Raw genomic sequence first — 24,466 nt, forward strand, 5'->3', positions numbered from 1 at the left:
TGGGTCTTGGTTTTTTTTCCCTTTCTCTGCATTTATATTTTCTACACAAGAACAAGACTTATTATTCCAAAACTTAAGATATATTTTATTTCCCCTGAGGCAGACACTCCCACTACTAACCCTTTACATCTTGATATATCACAACCATCATCAAGGAAATCCCAAGTCCTAATGCAGCCTCACACTACTATGTGATGTGACTCATTTCTATGGCTCTTACTCATTTTTATAACTCTCTTCCTTGCTCAAATATGCCAATCACATCTTCCCTCAGGGATTTTGTACTTGTTCTTTCTCCTGCCTCAAATATTATTCTCCTAGATAATCATTGTCTTCAGATCGCTCCTCAAATGTCACCTCATAGAGTCTTCTTAAAACATCTTGAAGAAAACTCTGCATATCCTCATCCTAATTAATTTTCTTGATTACATTTGTCATACTCTGGTCCATTTGATTGTTTATGTGTATGATGTCCTCACCACGCTGGTATATACTCCATGGGGACCAGACTCTGTCCTTTGTTGAAGCTATATCCCTAGAAGAGTAACAGCTATGCAGCAGAACTCAGCAATTGTGTTTTGAACAGATGAAAGAATATTTAGTTCCAAGCTTTCAATACGGTGAGCTAGTCTTGAAACAATGAGTTGGCTTCAGAGCAAGTAAATCATTCTGCGTACAGTCTCTCAGAAGTGCAAAGGACTTTCTAATCAATAAATGTGTAATTTAGTAAAAAATTGACACTGTTTTCACCCAAAGAATGCCTTTGTCCTATGCTACAGGATGCAGGCACAAGCAGTGGACTTGGTACATAGGATTTACATGGAAATGCAATGGACTGTTTCACTATTTCAGAGTGATTGTTTTGGAAGTAGTAGCAGGCACTCGCTAGTTGAAAGATGGTTTGTATTGGTTTCATTGGACTGAGTGTCACATTCAAACTATTGAAAGTGTTTAGTACATACACTCATGGCTTCGTGTGGGTGATAACTCAAAATGTCACTCCCTTTAATGTAGAATGAAGCTTTAAGAAGATAAAATGGATCATGCTTCATTTAAGCCCATAAATCCCTCATGATAAGGGTAGGGGGGAGAGATATGAGAGAGAGAGAGAGAGAGAGAGAGAGAGAGAGAGAGAGAGAGAGAGAGAGAGAAGGTAAAGGAAAAAAGGGAAGATGTCAGCTCCTCTTCAAAATCTAGTTCCAGCCTGTCATAGCTCAGGAACCTCACCTAAATGACACAGAACCCTTGTGCCTATCCATTCATATTGCTCCCTCAGTGAGAGGACCTCACAAGCCTCTTCTCTACACGTTCCTCAGGTCTCTCCCTGCTGAAATCCTTTAGACTTTACATCTGGCCTCTACCAAATGCCTTTCTAAGCCCCATTCTTGTCTTTGTCAATATGACTAAACTTAAATCCTATTAGATTGCTGTAAATAGGAAATTAGATTGGTCCAGATAAATCTGAGCACAACTCCTCACACTTCTTTACACCTACCCCATCCTATTCAGGAAGTCACAAGTAACCCCTACCAGCATTTCCTGCCAACCCCTACCATTCCTTGAAGTTAGTCTTGTGGTTCTACCATTTCATGCTATTTTGAGCTATCATAACTTATACCCTACCAGATCAGAATTATTGACAGCAAAGGTTATGGCTCAAAAGCATTTCAAACAGCAATGTGAACAGAGCAAAAAGATACAGGAATGGTGGAATTTAACTTCTAAATTTAACAGGCTCAACCCATGCTCAGCATGTCATCACTAATATTTTTGTATTATCTCTAATAGCTCTTTATTCTTTATTTTTCTTTTTTGGTTTTTTGAGACAGGGTTTCTCTGTGTAGCTTTGGAGCCTGTCATAGAACTTACTCTATAGAACAGGCTGGCCTCGAACTCACAGAGATCCACCTGCCTCTGCCTCCCAAGTGCTGGGATTAAAGGCAGGCACCACCACAAGCTGGATCAGCTCCTTATTCTTTTTAAAAATCTTTCTTTGTAAATATACAATATGAACTTTGAAATAAGTCTATGAAGCTTGTGAGAATCAGAAAAAGTTCCATTTACTAGTGAAATTAATTGTATCCTGTGGAGTTTAAATGATAGCCCTAGAATTTCACAGTGAATTATCAGCATCAGTCTAGACTACCGAGTTCTAGACCACTTTTCAGAAAACAAGGCCTTGTTAGGTGCTACTGATATGTCCACCCGTGGGTTGAACTGGTTCCTCCATTTACAAAACTTCTCTCTAGGCCAGTTATTCCTAATGAAGAGCAATTTGCATCTCAGTGGACATTGGGCATTTGGAGACATTTTGGATTTTCATAGCACTGTGATCTGAACCTCCCACAACACACAGGAGAGGCCCTAAGACAGAATATTATCTTGGGTTGATTACCAATAGTGTCTCCATTAACCATACTTGAGATTTCTCTCCACAGTGAAAAATAGTGAAAGAACCATAGGAAAGACCAATAGTTACCCACAGAGGGAAAGCTGAAATTATAGGTTAAGACTTGACTACTAGGCTGAAATGTATGAACTTCATTCTATGGGTCAGATTGACAAGCTATGGCCAGTGTCCCAAATTCAAATTTATTTGAAGGATAGGTTTTATTGGAAGGTATGTATGCCTATTTGGCTTCCTCGGTGATGTAATGGCTGAGAAAAGGAATTACCACAGAAACAGTACAGGTCCTATAGCCTAAATCAGTGGTTCTCACAGGGGTCACATGTCAGATATCTACATTACAATTCCTAACAGCAGTAAAATTATAATTATGAAGTAACAAGGAAGATGATGTTACGGTTGGGGGTCACCACAACATTAGGAACTGTATTAAAGGGTTGCAGCATTGGGAAGGTTGAGAACCATTGGTTTAAAGTCTTATCTGGTGCTTTACAGAAGAATGTTTGTTCACCCTTGCTATAGATGGTGGGCAGCCAATGCAGAGATTTAGTACAATTAATAAGATCAATTAAGCAGGACATCCTAAAGGGAAGTAGCTAAGGGCATTAAGATGATTGACAGTATAAGATGAGTCATACCACCATCAGGCTACACAGCAAAAGAATGGAAATGGGAAGCAACAGGAAGTGCTACTGTATGCAATGACCTATAGGCCTTAGTGAAGAAAGACCAAAGTGGAAGTCAATAGTGAGTTTAACTGGTTCCTTGTGGAAATAGTGGCCCTCTGAAAAGAAATAGGAAAAGAAAAAGGTGGGGGGAAGCATCAAGCTTGTTTTTGCATACACAAAATTAAGGCAAGAGTGGATCTTCAAAGAAGAAATGCCCAGAGGAGTCATCTGGGATTGGATTGAGGGACATGAATTTTATGAATCAGATTTTGTTAAATTTGCTGGGTCACAGGTCAAATGTTTAAGGTATAGAAGGCATAACTAAATAGAGTCAAAGAGCTAATGACAGCATTGGGGACATTATGATTTTAGGTGCTGGGGATGAAGCCAACAGAGTTGAAGAGAACTCTGACAGAAACACAACCTATTAAATAAGGTGGCTTAAGGGAAGTTGCATGGGTACAGACACTACATGCTAGTAATACATTGCTGTGGCTGGTACAGACATAGCAATAGTGATTTTAAATGGAAAAGCAATGTTCCTTCTAATTTACTTATGTATGCAATTGCTCATTTCCAAAGAAACCCCTTAAGGTGAATGCTGGGTAACGTCTCTTCTTGGCCTTTGATAGCTGCTACCCTGTTGACTGTCCTTGTATCTTTGACCGTCTTAACTCCAAGGCACAACATTATCCTCACTGCGAAAGGGAAGAAAGTGATGAATCAAGATGCCACTCTAAGACAAACTGTTTGAAAAGATGTCTTTGGCTGCTTCTGTCTTAAAACCTGGCTTTGGGGACCACACTTCAGCCTTACTCTATGCGTAAGGATACTCTAGAGGCACGACCAACACAGTAGCAAGGGATCCCATGCTCAGATGAATATTCGGTTGTTGCCAATAGAAAAAATTTTAACATTCTATTTTGAACAGGGGGTCAGGAGCTTTCATATCTGGGCCATGATAATTATGTAGCTGTAGCAAGCTTGTGAATACTATGTTCTAGAATAAAATGTTTATTTCCCGCCTTATCTCTTACTTATTTGCTTGGAGGTCCTAACCTTTAAAGGACATCCATCTGTGCCCTTTGTCTGTAGAATGGAGAAGCCACTGTTAGCATAGCATTCTTCATGGAACTGGTGTCTGCTTTTTACCATCCATGCAAAGTCCAATTGGAAACCAATCATTACAGAATTGAAAAGTAGAGTTCCAAGGCTATACTTTAGCCAAGGATGCACAATCACCCAGTCCAAGCTCATTGAGTTTACTTCTAACAAAGTGATTAAGTCCCAAATAGACCCTGCCAAACTCCTCTTCTTATACTGAATGTACCAATGGTTCAGGGACCACTAAATTTGTACTTTAGATGGGCTTGAGTCACAACAAGATAGGTTTGGCATAGTTGATGTGGATTATTGAATTTTAAAATGGTGAATTAAATAACAGGAAGGTTATTTCCTTTACAAACCCTTTTCAGTTATTCCTATTGCCTTAAGGAGGAAGATCCAACTGGTTTTTCATGTCTATATTACTTACTAAATGCTACTTGAAATAGAGAACAGACCTCAGGCTCTGAGTCTTTCTTAGTGTCTATGTAAACATGACTCTATTTTGCTACTTTATAATGTATTTTTTCAATTATATCAATGTATAATAAATGGTTTGTTTCTAGTTTATAGCAATGATCCAAAAACTTGGTTTTTCAAACATAAGGACTTATAGGCAAGAATATAAATCTACTAAAATGTTAAATGCGAATGCAGATGAATCTTAAACCATGATGATGAAATGGGACTGGTCACAGCATCAGTGGTATTATCATTGTTATTAGTACGAGGGCTTATTAAAGTAAGCTGGGATCTATTCAGAAAAGAGCCATAGAAGCTTGTCTTGTGCGTCATCAGCCTCTATTCATATATGTTTTAGTTATTACAACCCATAAATCATAGGCTGTTCTATTTGGCACTCACTCAACAAAAGGCCATTAGAAAAAAACATGTGTAGAAAGTAAAACAAATACCGTAAACAAAAGAAGGTAAAACATAGAAATGACAAACCATGCAACCTATTAGTCAGGAAGTAACTGGCTTTAGGTCAACTACATATGCTCACCATAATAAAAATAAATATAAAATAAAGTTTGCATGAAAATGAAAAGAAATGTGCCCTGCTGATAATTATATAAAAAGGAAGCTACTTTGTTCTAATAATAGCTAATTTGATCCCAGGGCTATCTCATGAAGGTAATAGAAAGGAAATTTGTTGGCTTAAAATGAATATATATTGAACAAGGGCAAACATATTTGTGCTAAAATCATATTTCTATGATAAACCTCTTTTAAAATATATTCCATTGTTGAATTTTAGTTATCATTAAATATGCTTTAGCAGTGAGCTCAGTAGCTGCCAGTTCAAATGTCTCCAAATTGTCATCCTAAAAAAAGGAACTATGGAGGCTGCTTTTTCAAATTCCTCCTCAAAATCTTGGCATTTCTTTTATAAGCTTAGGTCTTGCTGTATAATTTAACTGGTATGAATTCTAAGAGATAAGGATTAGTCATCAGAGCTTAACCAGCTAGTTATTAAGTAATTTCCCAAGATTCATAAATATATTTATGTAAGTTTATTTTTTTCAAGAATATAACAGGCAAAAATTCTTTTTCAAAAGATGAAGTCAATATTGACATGCATACACTTGACCAATTATTATGACACTATCATTTGAGGATTTGTTCGTACATGCCAAAGTCAAACTATACTGATATAGGTATGTATAAACTGCAAATATACACACACTCTTGGTGACAAAGTCCATATTAATGGTTAATCATTGAATCTGAAACTTCTTGCCACCATGGAAATCCAACACAATGTCACCAAGCCTTATAGGCTAGAAGACTATGGATCCCTTTGAACATCCAGTGTCAGAAGTGTAGCAATGGCCTGTCTGATCATGAATTGATCAAACCATAAATGTTGACAGAACATATCAGGTGATACCTATTTTCCGCAATGTAAAAATCTGATGCATGCTGAGGTTGGACCTTTTTAGGAACCATCCGACTACACAGTCAATATTCACAGGTGTAACAGAAGTCATGAGGAAAATAGGCAAATGACACCAAACTATGTCTGAGAACTCAAGGAAACCCTCAGCAGGTAAAAGGAGGCAACTATGGTTCAGTCTGCACTTGTTCATGAAAACCCAAGGTTCTACCCTTGGCCCAAATCCATTTACTTTCTTTCTTCTCACTAAAGCTGACACTTTACTTACATTAAACCAATTAACAGTAATCTTATTTTTTTTTAAAAAAAAAAAACTGCTTTAAAGAAAAACAGTAATATTTGTTTCTGGTCTGAGGGGCATTTTCACTTTAAAAACAAACAAAACTTGTTCTGTAACAGTAGGATTTGGCAATAAGGCTGGCAGATGAATGGAAGAAATCATTTTGAGGTAGGATGGGCCTTAGTCTTCCTGTCCAGCCACCCAGGCCCACGCAGTCAGACTGTGAGTCAGGCCAGATCTGGTTACCAAGCAGTTTGCTACTCTGTTGCTTAGTAACTTGAGTCTGTGGACCATCCTTCCCAGCTGGCTTTTCGGGAACCAGGGAACTAGCGAACCAAACATTAATAGAGTTCTAACTCGATCTTTCTCCTTGGACCTTAAGCTTTTTGTGCCCTTTGCTCTGAATCATTCAAAATAAAATTATTCTGATTGGCTTTGTGTTTAAGCTGTTGTTATTTTAAAACCACTGTGAATCAGAATCTCTTCCCTCTATCCTGAAGTCCTTCTCTAGCTACACATACTTTTATCAGAAATAAAGGATACCAACTTACCTACAAACCACATATATAACAAATAAAGTCAGATACCTTTATATTAACTTACTACCACTTTACAAAATCCTTATTTTTGTAATAGTCTCAGTATACATGTAGGGGAAGGAAATAAATGTGAATGTCATTTGACAGTCCAGAGTGGTGATACCAAAAGAAATATCACACGATGTTGAGGCAGGAAGACCTAGATTCAAACTGTTACTCCCTGATTTCATTACTGTATAGTTGAATGATTGTGGCTTTGTGGTATTTTTCTATGCCTCAGTGTTTAATGTGTTTGTGGGTGCACATGCCACACATGAGTGTGGAGGTCAGAGAACAACACTGTAGAATCTGCTTTCTCTACCTTTAATGTGTATTTCTGGGTTGGAACTCAGGAGATCAGGTTTGCAGATTGCCCACTCACTGACCTTGGGACTTGCTTTTAATTATTTAAAAGTGTAGTTTGTTATCAATATGTAGATTTAGTGAGGTTTTTTACCTTGTAAATATTAAGTGTCTTATAGCCATATGACTTTGAATTTGAGAGCCTGTAACTCAAAAGGATGAATGACTAAGGTCAATGTCAAGTGGCCAGCAAGCCTTGGCTTCTACTATACGAAGTCAGCCACAGCTCTCAAAACATGGCTTTCCTTTCAAAAGTAAAACTATTTGTAAAAACCATAGTTTTGTTTCCTTGGTGGTGAGCTTCTTTCTGAAGCAGCTACTGTAAGAAAAAAAAAAGTGGTAACTTCTTGCCTAAGGGGGGACAATGTTGCAAAATGCTGTCACTCATCGAGTTACCTAAAGTCACAGGAGCTTTTTATTTGCAAAGCATGAATTAAAAAAATTAAACCTACAATTTACATTATTTAAATGACCTTTGAGGTTCAATTAAAAAAATTACTCTCCTTCATTCAACATTTCTTCTGTGTTTTCCAGACCATACTTTTGTTTGAAAGCATATTCACCATTATTAGCAACAGCTTCAGCCATTATAAGTAGGATCCTTATCTTCACTAAGATAAATGTCAATGATCACGGAAAGTACATAGGAGCAATAAGAGCTGGGTCCATCACTCCTTGTTTTCTTCCTCGGGAAATATTTGTCATATTTTGATTTCTGTAATTTAGCAAATATTGCAGGTCACCTAATATGTTCTATAAGATACGTGTCTTTCTGAAGTCTTCTGGTTTGGATGAAAGCTAATAACAGCTTTCATGTTCACTTCAAAAGCTAAAGACACTTTCAACCTGTCCACTAAGAAAACACCATAGCCACAGCTGACTTCTGGGCTGTCTGTCCCTTCAAACATGACTGCAGTGCTTAATAGGCTCCCTTAGTGACTTTCCCTGGACACGCTCTGGTATCATCCCTCTTCACCTGAAATCCTCATTTGAGTTCCTACCTGCAAGGAAAGGAAAGGCAATGCTTGTCTCTTGATATCTCCAGAGAAAAGGGAGGAGGAGGGAGGGGAGGAAGGAAATGGAGGGCAGGGGAAGGAGGAGAGGAGAGGGGAGGGGGGAGGAAACGAGAGAGGAGAGAGGAGAGCAGAGAGAGGAGAGGAGATAGCAGGAGCCTGAAATCTAAACACAAGAGGTGGCACAGGTGTCCAGGGTCCTCAAATACAGCCACAGAGTAACAGCTTTCAAAAACCTACCTACGCATCTTCAGCCTCCACACTCTAAAAGGATGGACATTTTCTCCATAGTTGACAATTTCTTCCCTCTCCTGTGACTTGAATAAAATTCATAGTATATATCTCACCCCCAAAACAAGCTCAGGGGCTGGAGTGCTGGCTCAGCAGTGAAGAGCACTGGCTGCTCATCCAGAGGGACTGGGTTCAATTCCCAGCACCGACATGGCAGCCCACAACCATCTGTAACTCCAATTCTGGATACCCGACACCTTCATTACAGACATACATGCTCGCAAAACACCGATGTACATAAAATAAAAATCAATGTTTTGTTTTTTTTTAAATATTTGCTTGCTGAAGAAAGGATGACTAAGGGGTAAGTTGTCACTTTAAATCTCGAGTAATTATATACCTAATGAAGAAAATGTATAAATAAATAAATATGCCTACATCACTTAACTCCTTTAAAATAAGCTTTAATTTTCCATAAAAGCCTGTGAAAGAGGCACATTGATAATTCAAAATGTAATCCTAAAGGAAGTGTTTTATTGATTAAAGGCCCTGTAAGCACTTCCACCTTAAAACATGTTGAAATTAAAAGCACGTGTGAACTTATGAAGACAATGTGCTTGCTCTAATGTCACTGTTGTGCACTCTGTGACCTTTCCTTCCACTCAGTCTGCCTGAAGCAGAGGACACAATGAATCACAGAGTTTTCTCATCTAGTCCTCAATTGGGAAGGCAAATCTCCATCAGATTATTTCTCTTAGAAAAACTTTGATTTTTATCATGCATGCCTTTTTAAAATAGCTTTGAGAACTACACATACTCGGTACTCTGGCTTTGGTCCCTAGCACCATGAGGTAGGGAGACATTATGCAAAAAGTGATAAAATGATATTTTAAAAATCTGAGTGGTGAATATTTGGGTTTATACTGCATGCATATGAAAATGGTATAAATTAAAAGTGGGCACAATTACTATTAAGCTTCATCTTATCAGAGAGAGAAGTCAAGTGGGGGGGGGGTGTTAGGGAGTGGGCATGGTTGCCTCTAACCATAGTACTCAGGGTGGGTACAATCATCAAGATTTTGAGTTGTAGGCTAAATGGGCCTATGTAATGTGTTCTAGGCCAGATATGATTACATAGTGTGACCTTGTCTCAAAAACAAAGCATAGGATGTGAAATAAAGAGCAAAGGTTCTGTGGTTTAATCATGACTAAATGCTGACTTGTAAGATCCTCAGTCCAGAAATCAGCAGTTCTTTTTCCTCATGACTCTACTCGGGCCCAATACAAGGGAAATGTGCTAAAACAGAGTGAGAAAAAAAAAAACCTAAAATATGCAAACAATTTCCTGACTGGTTATTTTGAAATAAACTGAGACTGGATGTTTAGTTTCTTTAGCATAGATTTGAAATTCCTAATGATGTCATAGGGAACTCCCTAGTAAGAAAGAATCAGAATCCTTGATATGCTCATGGAATGGCATTATGTTATATATTAAATACAATCCATAAACAGTAGTGACAAGCACAGACATAGGAAAGTCCTAACCTTCACATAGGAGGCAGTTCAGGAAATTATTACCACTATTGTCTAGTGATACGATTATTACCAGAAATTGCTGAGAAAGTAGCAGAAGTCAAATGTGCTATAGGAATCTGAAAAGGACAAAATTACTTCTGCTTGGGAAGCTCTCCGAGAGCAAAGATTGGGTCAGAAAGAGGTACCCACCCTCAGCAGCAATCTTTCTTTTTCTGTCTTCTATCCCATGCTTAAAAAAACAAAACAAAACCCCACTCATTCTTTGAGCTCATGGATCTTAAAACAAATTTAATCCAATCTATTCACAAACAAGTGACAAGTTAACCATTTAGAATTGTAAACATCATCCTAAATGTTCATGCATATCAAATCTATGAGTAGGATTTAGTACAGGAAGATAAAAATATTAGTAATGATGCTCACTAAGCATCTATCCCCATGAAACACACTCTAATTTACACATAATTGTGCTGGCGAAAACCAGAAGCCTAGGTACTAGTCTCAGGAAATTAGGTAACAGGGAAGTGGAAGAGAATATTAAGCAAGTTATCTAAAACCACACACCTGGCAAAGTTAGAACTCTCCACCTCAGCAGTCTGGTTTCTGACGGCTTAGCTGCTCTCTTTTAGGTCTTACAGTACCAAGGCATTGGGTCAACTTTGTAAATCTCACTTTGAGTGGACCAGAAAAATGCCAATGAATTTTCAGAATGAAGATCTACTTGGTAAACACAGGACACAAGTAGGTAAAAATGGAGTGCTTATTAAACTAAAGCTTTGTTAAAAGCACAAGAGGTCTAAAATATTTGCCAGTGGCTCTAGTTATGACATATTTATTGAATAGCCACCATTTGCCAACCATTATGTGAAAGCATGGCTATACAAAGATGAGGAGAACAGGACCCCAGCTCTTTGGTGGGTAAATAAAAAGACATATATAAGGCAAAAAAGGAAGAAAGACAAGAAAAAAAAAAAGCAAAGATTCAGGCTGAGACTATCCTAGAATGATGGATGACAGAAGGAAGGTGTACCTGCAGTCAAGGTCTTTTCACTCAACATACCTAACAAACAAAAGTATTGCTTTGGTATGGTCCTTACTCCAGAGGTTTACAAAGACCAAAGACTAATAATCTTAGAAGTTCAACTACAGTATAGAGAATGAAGTAGTTCATCATTAACATACTATATAACCATAACTGTTCACTAGACCTGTCTGACCATTTTCCTTGGAGCAGAGCTGAGCTGTGTCCCAGCCTCTTTTGAAATTAGATGTGGGTACAGAGCTGAGTTCTAGATGAGGCAAACAAGCCTCCTCAGTGGTCTACGTGCTTCTAGGCTTGCCTCGTAAGCACTCACTCCTACCATCATTCATATTATTTATCTTTATTCAGCACTGGCGGACAACCCTGGGAATTCTGTTTTGAATGAGAGAACCACAAGATGATAGGATCCCATGTCCCTTAAGCACTCTAAAGCAAGCTGCCTTCCACAAAAAGGCAGAGGCAAGTAAATGCCACTCAGTGTGTCAAACCACTGAGATTTGGAGAGAGTTTTATAGAGAAATAAGCTCTATAAGAAACAGATTCCTTCCAACATGATTTTTTTCAAATAGAGTGTAAATGACTTAGAACCAAGAAGTAACTCTTGTTCAACTTCAGAACCATTACATATAAGATATAAACATTCAAGCTAAGTGCATTCTAATTGATATGCATGCTAAGTGAAAGGGACACCAAGAACAGTAACCCCCATTCTCAGGCAGGACCATGCAAAGCATGTATTTAAGTTGCTGATGATTTAGGAAGAAGTAGGAGATGTGAATACAATGAGATACCAATTGGGTTTATGTGTGCATGTACATTTTGAATTATACCTTCAAAATGCTGTAGAGTATACATAAACACATTGTGTCCATATATGAAGTTATTAATAAATAATTGAAAGAATTCTGTCTTGTGTTTGCTTGGTCCAAAAAGCCTGAAACACAGATGAGATGGTTGTTGGAAGATACCTGTGTCATATAAGAAAGCCTCGGGCTCACTGAAATGAAATGAAATCACTGGGATAGTTTAAGTCCCACAGGGAAACCCTTTCCTCCTGAGTTAATTAAGGATCCATGTATATCTTTCCACTTCCATGGCTGTCTTTTTACCACCTGATCTGGCTGAGAACCCAGAGGCCAAAACGGAATACGAGTAGAAACCTTGGGCTTGGAGTTTCTCCAAACACCACCAGGAAAGGAAGTGCCATGGATTTCAGAAGAAAGCCTGTTTGCATGAGATTTCCTGCCCTCCTTATACGCAACATGTCCAAATATTTCAGATAACCTTCAGCTGAACTCTAGGCTGCTTCACATAGACTGAAATCAAGCAGTGAGTGAGGCTTACTCTGTCAGCAACACATACAATCTTAGGAAATATAATAATAAAGCTGATAGAGGACACCCAAAGGCTGGTCCTACTTCTTTGTGAACTGAAGCCAGCCTTTTTGCCAGGCCCTCAGTACCTGGTCCTGAGCCAAGGCCCTCCTTCCAAGCATCACCCAGTGTGTGTCCTGCCTTTCTCTAGTCCACTGCTTGTTGCTGACAAATTTTCCAACAGTATCTTCCTTCCTCAGAGGATATCATTATTTCCCAGATACAATTTTTTTAACCCTTAAAAATCCAACATTTGTCTTGTCCCTCATATGCCCACTATCTCCAATGGAACTCAGAGGCACTGTCATCTAGGTAAAATCTTGATGACAATAGGAACCCTTCTTTAGTCAGACATTGAGCTATTTAAAATTAACATCCTGGGGTTGGACGCGTCTTTGAGTGTGACATGCCTTTTATTTGCTCTGTCACTGACTCTCATCTGTCAAATTAACGTATGACTGGGTGCAGCCATGCCACTCAGTTAGATCTGGGTTCCCTCTACTTCTTACTGCTTCCTTCCTTGAGTCTTGTTTCTGTTTTGTTTTGATTTCAAACACTCTGACTTGCTTGGGGAAATGCTATGAAAATGTCAAAAGTCCTGGGGCGGGGGGAGATGGGGGGGGGGACCCGGACGGACATGGAAGCAAATGCATAAAACACTATCACCCATTATAATAATGATCAAATATTCATAAAGAAAATATAAATACAAAACCTTCAAAGCATCCAAATTCAAAGAATATGATAAGAGTACCAAGTAGTGCCTGTCACTTCCTGCAGATTTCCTAATCCCTTTCCTCTTTCTGCAGAGGCATGATGAAGATTTTGAACGCAATAACATGGGGATTAGGAGGGCACATCTTTACACACTACTATGAATATCCCTGTTCAAATGGGTATCACAATGAAGACAGCTAAGTCTGATGACGCTCGCCTCCGTTCTGGTCCTCTATGGTAAGCCAGTTAGGAGAACCTGGCAAGGATGTTAGCTTAAGAAATCAAAGGAAGCCACCACTTAGGTATGGGAGTAAACCTACATTCTTTCTTGACATCTGGAATCCAATTTTCTTGTAGGAACTTGCAATAACGACTGAGCTCTGAGAACCACCCACCTCAATCACTCCTGTTACCTATCTCTAGGATTCCTGCCCTGACTTGGGCATTGGTGGGACATACTATGAAGGTAGATTACTTCCGATAAATCACAGGAACAGAATGATGATCCTCCACCCCACCCCCAAAGCCGCCGGGAGGAGCAAAAAGCACTGAGCCGGTATGGCTAACATTTCAGTGATCGGTGCAGACCTTACCACGTATGTGCTACAGTGAAGCGCCGCTGCTTGGGGATGTTGCTATTCAGAAGCATCCTGCGCAGGAGCCTGGGGGAATTCCTGGGAGAAATCACCGGGGAGAGCTTGGGAGAAGCGGATTTCCTCGCTGTCTTGGACTTTTCATGCTGCAACAGGTTTTCCCGCAGGGATTTCACAAGATCCTCGTTGAGCCATGGGTTTGGAACATGCGGATTATCCACTTCAGGGACTGTAAGGGTGTCCGGGCTTGTCGTCTGCTGAGCCATTTTCCTGGTCAACTTTGTACAGTTGGCCACAATCCAGGACAACGTGGTTGCCTGGCCTGTTTCCAGTGAGTCCCTTGATCCGAGTCTGAGGAAAATGTCCTGGGAAACAGGTCGGATCCAGCTGCTGTTAGTTCATTCCGCCCCTGCCTCAGTCTCTCAGTGCAGGCGGCTGGGTGTAGACCAGGCGAGCGCACTCCCCCGCCGGAGCCTGTTCAACGTCACCCTCCTCCCCCAGCCCCAGCCAAAGATCACTGACGAGCTCTGGAGGCTCCGGAACATGGAGGGAAGCCACCGCGCTAGCTTGGCTTTTGTAAGCCCTGCAAAGCAGCCTGTTAAACTATTGGAACTAATGCGGCGCAGCTGCTCCAGTGACTTCTGCTTATGTACATAAAAAGTCCTCGGGGGGAGGGCTTAACCATCAGATGCCTGCTACTCCTCTGTTTGGCCAGCCTTTCCATTTGCTTATTCTGAATGCAAAGGAAAGAAAAACTTGGAACTTGACCTTTCTCTCCACCAGGGGCTATTTATCGCCCTACGGTCTACATTCATAAAAGAAAATTGCTGGTCCTTTGGTTTGGCTCTCTTCCTTCCTTTTCTTTCTTTCTTCTTTCCTTTCATCTCTCTCTCTCTCTCTCTCTCTCTCTCTCTCTCTCTCTCTCTCTCTCTCTCTCTCTCTCTCTCTCTCTCTCTCCCTCTTCTTTCTTTCTTTTCCTTCCTACCTTTTTTCAAGGGAAGACTAAACAATCAGCAGCTAAACAAGGAGGAATGTTTCCCTGCTTCCTAAAGTCAGTTTCATGTATCCTATGAGACAAATCACAAGAGAGTAACACGGACTCCCCCTCCAGATACAAACCAAAGGTTTCAGAACGCTATGCAGAAGGGACACAGGGTGACTGTTGGGTTTTACAACCTTGTTAATTATGGTTCTTTCAAAGCACCAAGCAACACCATTTAGACCCACAAATAGTGTTTGTAATCTCTTTGTACTTAAAGTAGTCTGCTCCTACAAGGGATCCGTAGTTTTCATAGGAATAGTTAAACACAACTTTTAAGGTTTCAATTGTTATGTATGTTATACATAATTGATACATTCAACCACAAGAGGGTAAAATAAATCGTTTTTCATAAATTCTTGTACTGCCTTTTAAAAGAAGATTGTAATTGTTAAAAATATAGCTTCAATAAACTTATTTAGAGAAGGTTTAAAATAAAGGGAAGAAAGCATTTTCTTACCAGAAAAGGAGTGGAAAATGATGTTAAAACAAGTAGGTGAGCAATAAAACCTATTTAGTTGCATTGTGTGGAGCCTGGAATGGTGGGAAAAAAAAAAAAAAAAAACAGGAACCTGGCACAGGGTTGGTTCCAGCAGCCTGGAGACTTTTGGGGGGTCTCAGGTTGTTTTACACTTGGATAAAGCAATACCTTGTTGAGGACCTACAAAATTCATCCAGCCCAAAATTGGAGGCTGAAAAAATTAGAGACAATGATTGGGGGTGGGAGGACTCTGAGATGGTGTGAAGTGGAGAATCGCTATAGTCACTGTTAACCTTAAGTGGCCCTATTCCCCCCCCCCCCAGGCCCCTGCTGCAACTTCAAATTTAAATCTTTACCTTTCAAATGGTACAGATATGGAAATGATACTCCAAGGTTCTGTTCACCAAAATCTAAGCTCAGCTATCCCATCCATCCCTCCTGATAACAGATTTGTAGCAATTCACTGGTACATACATGCCGTGGTCTAATTTGAATACTTCATGCAAAGATTGAAATTTAAAGAATTAGGTGTGATTATTTTTATTCCTAAGGAACTGTTATCAATACAAACGTTTTTCACAATCTGCAACATTAAATGACAACATTCTTCAGTGGAATAAAAGACAGTCATCTATGCACATTATATCTACTGACATGCTGCAGAAGACTATAATAATTATTTTGAAAGTATTGATATACACACATGTGTACACTTATTTATATAAAGTGAGCTGAGAAGCTAAAATTTCATTAGGACTTATACAAAATGGTTGTATGGTACTTGACCTCAAGGAGTTTATTTCAATTTAAGTTTTTTTTAAAAAAAATGCTTAGAAAACTATACCAAAATACTCAGAAAGTCATCTAGTCAGGCACACACACACACACACACACACACACACACACACACAGAGAGAGAGAGACACGCATATTCTGAGAATTATGTGCACATGTAACAAAGAAACCATTAAAGACACAAAAGTATGAGGATTAAAAATTAATATAAAATCTACCATAGCCCATACTCCAATGGATGGTCCTATGGCCATGCACACACTGGAGGAACTAATTAGACAGGTTGTTCCAGCAGGTTAAATGGGGGAGGAGCATGGGAATAGAGACTCAGGCCAGTGGTTAGGGCCTGTGCTGCTTTTAGAGAGAACCCAAGTTTGGTTCCCAGACCCAAATGGGGCTACACACAACAGCCTGTTACTCCAGTTCCAGCTGATCCAATGCCTCTGGCCTCCAGTGGAACCCTGCAATCACATATTAAGACAGAATCAAACACACACACACACACACACACACACACACACACACACACACACACACATTTTAAAATAATAAAAACTAATTTTTAGAAAGAAAAAATGAAGACATGAGTGAGGAGGGAGACATGGTCAAGGGGTCTATGGGGAGTTGAAAGGCAGTGTGGGTATTATCGGAATACATTGTATTCACGTGCGAAGTTGTCCAAGGAGAAGTACAAATGCATTTAAAAAATAATGGACAGAGACAAGACAGAAATGCAGACCTGCGAGAAGCGCTAGAGAATACAAGTGCAAAATAAAGCAAATTTGCCAGAAGACAAAAAAAAAAAAAAAAAAAAAAATCAGCATCTAGCAGTCAGGAATATAGCATTTTTTTTTTTTCAGTTTCAAAGAAATTAAAAATTCAGATAATAGGACCCAGTGTGGTGGTTCAAGCCTTTTCTCCCGGCAGTAGGGAGGTAGAGGCAGGCAGAGGTTTGTCTCAAAGAAACAAACAAAAAATTCAGAAAATAGAATAAAGCAGTTTAAAAACAAAACAAAACAGGATGTAAGAAAACGGACAAAAATAAAATGTCAGAACAACTCCCTCCTGTTTAAGGACAGTTTATTTCACATAGAGGTTGTATTTCCTTTGTACCAAGCCTACTTATGGAGTCCTCTGTGGAGAGTAGCAAATAGCTTGACACTGTCCTTGTCCTCGGGGAGCTTACATTCTAAGGACAGATAGCAAGGACAACACATTTGACAGAAAAGGGGCCAGAGAAAATCTTTGGGGCAGGAGATATTTGGAGTCTAGTTCTAGGTAGACAGATTGATGTCAAGTGACCAAATAAAAATCTATTACCAACAATCAAATGGGCTCTGTTGGACCAATCATGAAGTTTAGGCACACCTAGATCCTGGTTCTTGCTTTCAGTGAGGATTTCAGCCCAGACTAAGGCTGCTAACAAAAGAAAATTAGGGTTGGGGAGATGGCTCAGTGGTTAAGACCACTGGTTGCTCTTCCTGAGGACCTGCGTTCAATTCCCAGTACCCACATGGCAGCTCACACCTGTCTGAATTCCAGGGGATTCGACATCCTCATGCATACACGCGGGCAAAAACACCAGTGCCCAGAAAATAAAAATAAATCATTTTTTAAAAAAGGAAAAGCAATCATTTAAACTGTGGTCTCCTCTTAAATGGCCTGTGATGCCCATGCTCATAGGGACAGGACCCACTGCTGATTATTAGAGCTAAGCTAAACTGGAAGAGCCATTGCTTTTCCGACCTCACCAAGCCTGACATGAACCAAGCCTGATGAAGATGTTTGGCCAATCTCCCACTGCCATGGGTTTAGGGAGGGGGTGGGGCAGGTGTTGGTTTGATTCTCATGTAGATGCAGGACTGAGGGCCTCTTCCAAAGTCCCTATATTCACTGTTGCTTAGTTCCACCTCCTAGTTGCCTAAAATGATGGATGTATATGATGCTTTCTAGAAATAAAAATTTAATTATTAATTCTTTTTTATTTTTACAATTCTCTGCTACCCCCTTAAACTACTAGAGAAACCCTGCTGTGTGGTGAAATCACACTTGAAAGTCGCTGCCTTATGAAAATCAAATTGTTAACTAATGAAGAGGTCTGGGAAGTGGGTACATTTGGATAAAATGGTGATGTTCTTCATAAAAATGCCTGGATCCAAGGATGCTCTTCCAACAACAGCACTCTGCTGTCTGCCTTTTACCCAAAATCTTTTACAAATTAGCTCTAGGGAACACGTCTGGAAAACACAGTACTGCAAGTAACAGCAAATAAGGTCTTAGGTTTTAACAAGTAGAAATTTGGACATAGATGAAGTGCTTAGATAACATCAGCATCATCCATACTTGGAACAGCAGATAGCATCTCCTAGATACCTCTTGGTGAATTTTCAAAAAAAAAAATTTTAAATTAAATATATTTAAATTTAAATATATATATATATATATATATATATATATATATATATATAAAAAATTTGGAAAAGAATATATATACATATATATATATATAACACATTGATATATAATATATTTAAAAAAACACATTTGGGGTCCTTTCCAAATAATTCCAAAATATGTTGTCTAATTAATTTTTCATAAACTGTAAAACAAAGGAGAGAAGATTTATGAGGATTCTGGGACCAATTAAGTGTGCTTGTCTGTACTCAGGTGAGTGCTGGGTTTCCCACAATTGAAAAGGAAACAATGATGTGGCTCATTCACAAGAATGGACAAATTGAAATGATTTACACTTGACTAAACAGCATTGTTTGCTTCTCCCAAGTTTGCTTTAATTAGGTAAACAGGCAGCAAAGTGAGATTGCATTCAGATTGCCCACAGAGTGGATCAGGCTATGCTGCGTAGTAGCTAAGCGGGTGTGGACTCTGTTTGGAATGGAGAAGCTTGGTTTGGACCCCAGCTGAGCTTCTGTGCGGTCTGTATTATTTTGGTGGCCCAGTCCCTTATTTGTGAAGCAGCATAGCAATCACTTCTATATAATAACATTTGCATAAAATATGGGTTTGGGGGAGATGATCTGGTTGGTAAAGTGCTGTCCGTACAAGTGTGAGGACCTGAGATGTCCAGCACCCACATTAAAAAATAAGTAACTAAAAGTCAAGTATGGCAGTATGCCCCTGTTGTCCTAGCACTGGGAGGGTGGAGACAGGAGAAGTCCCTTGTGCTCACTGTCCTGCTAGTCTTGCTGAATCAGGGAATTTGAGGTTAAGGTTCATTGGGATACCTTGTTTCAAAAAATAAAGTGGAAAAAGATAGAGGAACACAACAAATATCAGCCTCTGGCATCCATAGAAGAACACATGTGTGAACACAGGCACATCCCACACACCCACACACTGCAAAGAGTGTCTAGTACAGGATGAGTATCCCATAGATAGTCCAGGTAACAAAGATTCACATTTAGTAGATATAAGTTATATGCCGGGAATTTTGCATTTTATTTTACTTAATTCTTGCAATCATTGTAAGAGAAACACTATTTTACAGCTAGGACCATAAGGGCCAAAGGTCATTATCATTCAACAGCTAGTATACTTGGGCTCTAAATCCGTGTCTACAAGGTACCAGAGTATCCTGTTTTGACTTTATGCTACATTGTGTTTAAAGAAGAGCTGATCTGATATTTAAATCAATTATCCCCACTACTATGGAAAGTAATGGTCCCCTAAGTGCTCTGAATTCTTGTTCTAGTTAACAGAAAATCTGCCCTTGGCTGCACTCAGAACATACACTGTGACAACCCATGAAGCCTGCCAAGTCATAGAGTTCTTTTGGAGGCAGGGCAGCAGGGGATGGAATTCCTGGGTGGTTTTTTTCCATCTATATATCTGTACTTCTTTAATGTGATGGCATTTTAATTAAAGTCCATAGTAGTTTTCCGCTTTGCCAAATAATATATTCCAAAATTATTCCATCCTAAACTTTCACCACAGTTTACCACACTGAGTTCATATCATTAAAAATTATGGTGACAAAATTGTAGCATCCCTATATCTAAAGGCAGAGTAGAATACTATAGAATGATAGAATGAAGCTTTGGAAAAAAAATCTCACCATCTAGGCTAGCTTGCAGAGATCTTTCTTATCTCCTTCCTTCCTTCCTTCCTTCCTTCCTTCCTTCCTTCCTTCCTTCCTTCCTTCCTTCCTTCCTTCCTCCCTTCCTTCCCTCCTTCCCTCCCTCCTTCCTTCCTTAATTCTTTTCTTTCTTTCATATTTATTTTATTTGTATGGATATTTTGCCTTCATGTGACTATCTATGCCTTTGGAAGCCAGAGAGGGCATCAGATTTCCTGGAACTGGAGTTGCAGGCAGTTATGATTTACCCTGTGGGTGCTGGGAGCTGAACTCAGGTTCTCCAGAAGAGCAGCCAGTGTTCCTAACAATTGAGCCACCTCTCTAGTTTTCTTTCTTTTTTGACAGATTTATGCCTATGTGAAACTACTGTGATTATATTCACCCTAAAGTCCTGTGTTATCCCATTCCTCTCCCTCTGAATCCCTCCTTCTTCCCAGCCATTTCCCCAGTGGCTGCCCCATAATGACACCAGCAAGTATCTTTTTGAAAATGAATGATATGCAATCATTCCAACAAAGAGAATGAATGTGAAATATCAAATTAATAATCATAACAATTAGTTTAATAGGTGTTAAAATGAGTGTCAAATAGTCAAACAGATAGTGAAGTACAAGCATGAAGCAGGGCTTGAATGAAAGTTAAAATAGTCTGCATAAAAGAGAAACAACAGCCTAGACAAAGAAAGTGGTTGAAGGAGGGAAGAGATGTGAGGGTATTAACTCTTTACTGACTAAGACAACAAAACAAAACAATAAAATGTACTTGATACTCAGGTAGGTAATATACAATGGGATTTAAATGCAGCTCATCTGATGGCAACATGTTTTATAATTTGGAAAAGGAGGATTCTGAAATCTGTTCCTATTCAATGTGAGTTTGTAAAGAAGTGGAAAGGAGCTAATGAGGAGCTAATTGTTAGGATTTGTTCATTGGCTTTCTATTAGCATACAATGAAATAAGGAAGACAAGTTGATTGGAGATTTCTTAGCATAATCAATTATACATACCACTAATTAAGATCCACTTAATTAATCATCAAAGACATGTTACTCTTTTCAGGCTATTTAGAAGTCATTGAGCAAGATGCACGCATGTGCTCATTTGCATTAGAGTTACATTTTACTTCACAGCTCAGTCTTGGTTCATTTTCATTAAAAGATCAAGCATGTTGAGTGTCCACAGATTAATCTAAGTATTAGTATTTCATCACCTCCCTTAAAGGAAAAGTTGACATTGTATAAAATGCTCTATCAACAACATTAAAGTGGCATACTTACTGTACATCTGGGGGACAAACAACAAAATAACCTAAATTAGTGTTTCTTCCTTTCCTCCTGAAACAGGGACTTAAGACTACTAGGAGCAACAATCCCTAGTTGCTAAAAGAAACTCTGGAGTGACCCTTCTAAATGCTACTCAGACATCATAAATGACCATGGGTTTTGATGATCGACCCCAAAAAGTAAAATGTTATCATATTTTATCTTATCTGACATTTTTCCAGCAGAAAGAATAATCAAACATTTTTGGCTTCAATTTGCAGACATCCAATATCCACTATATCTGACTTATATCATTCCCTAGCCCACTCAGTCACTGAAAGGGCCACTAGGCAGAAGTGCAAGACACATATGCACTCATTGGCACTGTCTTTTATCGCTCCATTTGGTCATCATAAGCACTCCCAAGTGGAAGACACTATGGCTTACATTCTGAAGCGAGTAAAGTTTGCAATAAAAGAAAAGTTATGGGGCTGGAGAGATGGCTCAGAGGTTAAAAGCACTGACTGCTCTTCCAGAGGTCCTGAGTTCAATTCCCAGCAACCACATGGTGGCTCACAACCACCTGTAATGAGATCTGGTGCCCTCTTCTGACCTTAAGGGACACATGCAGGCAGAACACTGTATATATAATAAATAAATAAATCTTTAAAAAAAAAAAAAAGAAAGAAAAGTTATATAGCTTCCTCGAGATCATACATATCAAACACCTCCAAAGTTTCTTACAATCAAAATTAAGAGATCTGCAAACTCACCCAAACAAATGACTCCCCATGTAACAACACAGAAAATCTTGGAGCCACTTTTAGAAACTGTGTTCTTAATGATAATTCATAAGAATAAGGACATATTTGTTGTCTTTTTTCATATAACAGTTCATTATGAAAATGAACATAATCTAATCTGTCTCCTAAGTCCAGAGGAATATAATACAACCATAATCCATTGAAAACCCAACAAGAAGAAGCATATTTTCCATCTCCCCATCTCTGTTCACCCACCATACATCCATCTATCAAGGAAATAGTTTTTAGGGTCTTTTTAAAACTAGCATAATGTAATTTGTAAACTTCCCATGATCCATACAAATAACATTTGCCTCAGTCCTTCTTCTGTTTCTTGGGTCTGCTTCTCATGTGATAAAATATTTCACTACAAGTATCTATATTTAGTTACTTAGAATTGTAGTTGGGATTCTTCAATGTACATAAACAACAATCCTCCAAAGACAAGCACATTTACAAAGATATGATTTTCATACCTAACTATAAGGACCCCCCTGGAATTTGTTGTTTATTGGGGACACTGACATAAGGCATTGTAAAGAGCAGGGAAGTATTCTCAATCCCACAAGCTAGTGCACTATGAACATATTAATTTCTCTCAACCTAACATTTACCAGTCTAAGGTCCTATAGATTTTGAAAGCTCAAAATGCACACTTTAGTGTTCAATGTATACATTCGATGAGTGAATTGTATGACATGCAGATTACATCTCAATAAAGCTGTCTTAAAATAACATATTTACCCCCCACCCCCCGCAAAAAAAAGAGAGAGCTTTGATACAAAAAGCAAAGGCCTTAACTATTAGGTCTCTCTGTTTGATGTGGGATTCAAAACTCATTGTCAAGCAGCAATGTGGCCCCTTCCACTAATGCCTGGGCTATTATAGACCACTGACTCTGCTTTAAGAGCCGTATCCTGTGTTTAGGAAATGCATGATGGAGGGGGAGACAGTACCACACTACACAGATGCATTACCAATCTTATGATGGCCCTGAAACTTGTAGAAATTCTTTCCCTAACTAGAAAAAAAAATGAAAAAAATGTGCTCTGACATCTGAGTCACAGCTTAGGCGACAGAGTGGGAGAGCAATGCCTAAGTTAATTTAATATTTGGAATCAAAGTATTGTTTTACTTCTAAAATAGTAAAGCTGCAGAGAGAGGTATATTCACGGTTACATAACAACAGGTTTTCAGAACATCAGGACTTAACCTTTCAGGCTATTAGAGGAGACGCTGAACTCATATTTTTCAAGTATGTCTCACAGTAAACTAGCTGTTTCCAGCTTACGTTACATATATACACATCCATTTTTCTGATTAAAAAGATACTTGAACCATACTGAATGGTGGTCCAAGTACTTCCATCATGCTGGCCGTCTTTGGATTCCAATATTACTGTGCTTCATCTCCAAACTAAGTTCATCCTCCTCTTCCATTGCTCTCTATAGGTAAAAACTGTAACCTTCATAGAGGTCATGAGAGAGGGGCACTGAGAGCTAGATTATGACAGTGTGGGTTACTTGCTATACTGTGCATTAAGCCAATGAAAGACTAGAGATGTACTAAAGATGCAGGAGAAGACATTGCTGTAGAAGGTATGTAAAGACAACTTAAGGCCGTAGTAATTATAGTGTTTTTCAAACTTCAGTGTAGCTGAGAATTGCTTGGGGACCATGATAAAATGCAAAGTCCGATTTAAATGTGTCAGGTGGGAGACACAGGATTCTGAATTTCCAAATCTTTCAGGTAGTTCATAGACTGCCCATGGACCAGAAATACTACCCCATATCTATGCACCAAGACAAGTCTTGATAGATAGCCAGCGAATGCTATATAATGAGAACAGTATCTTGGAGCTAGGTGATGCTGTGTCTTTGCATTCAGCTATTTGTATATATTCGATTATCTCCTAATATTCTAATTACTAAGTAAGTTTTATTTAGCTCTGATATTAATATTGATGGTAAACTTTACAGGATCTTAAACAAGTCTCTAGGCATGCCTATGAGGGATTACTGAGAATTAGAGCATGACAGTGAGGAATTTTCTGGATTAGGTTCATTTGAGGTGGAAAGACTTATGCTACACAGCATCATTGCTGGAGCTGGAATCATGCACCATAAAAATGGGGAAGTGAGCTGAACATTAGCATTCACTGCTCTCTGTTTCTTGACTGTGGACATAA

At 39.0% G+C, this 24,466-nt stretch overlaps 1 protein-coding gene across 11 annotated transcripts in view; it reads right to left on the reverse strand.

Annotated features, from left to right (window-relative positions):
* Positions 1–24,466, reverse strand: part of Pde4d (phosphodiesterase 4D) — a 1,451,136-nt gene that overhangs the window by 677,811 nt on the left and 748,859 nt on the right. Inside the window, exon 1 of one of the 11 annotated variants that reach the window (XM_016000211.3) lies at positions 13,806–14,418. The exons of the other annotated variants lie outside the window; for them this stretch is intronic. Coding sequence (XP_015855697.1) covers positions 13,806–14,071 — 266 coding nt within the window. The 5' untranslated portion in view covers positions 14,072–14,418. Of the gene's footprint in view, positions 1–13,805; positions 14,419–24,466 lie in introns of those variants that run through there. 11 annotated transcript variants of the gene reach the window in all.

This window comes from Peromyscus maniculatus, chromosome 15, assembly GCF_049852395.1.
Source record: "Peromyscus maniculatus bairdii isolate BWxNUB_F1_BW_parent chromosome 15, HU_Pman_BW_mat_3.1, whole genome shotgun sequence".
Lineage (NCBI taxonomy): Eukaryota > Metazoa > Chordata > Mammalia > Rodentia > Cricetidae > Peromyscus > Peromyscus maniculatus.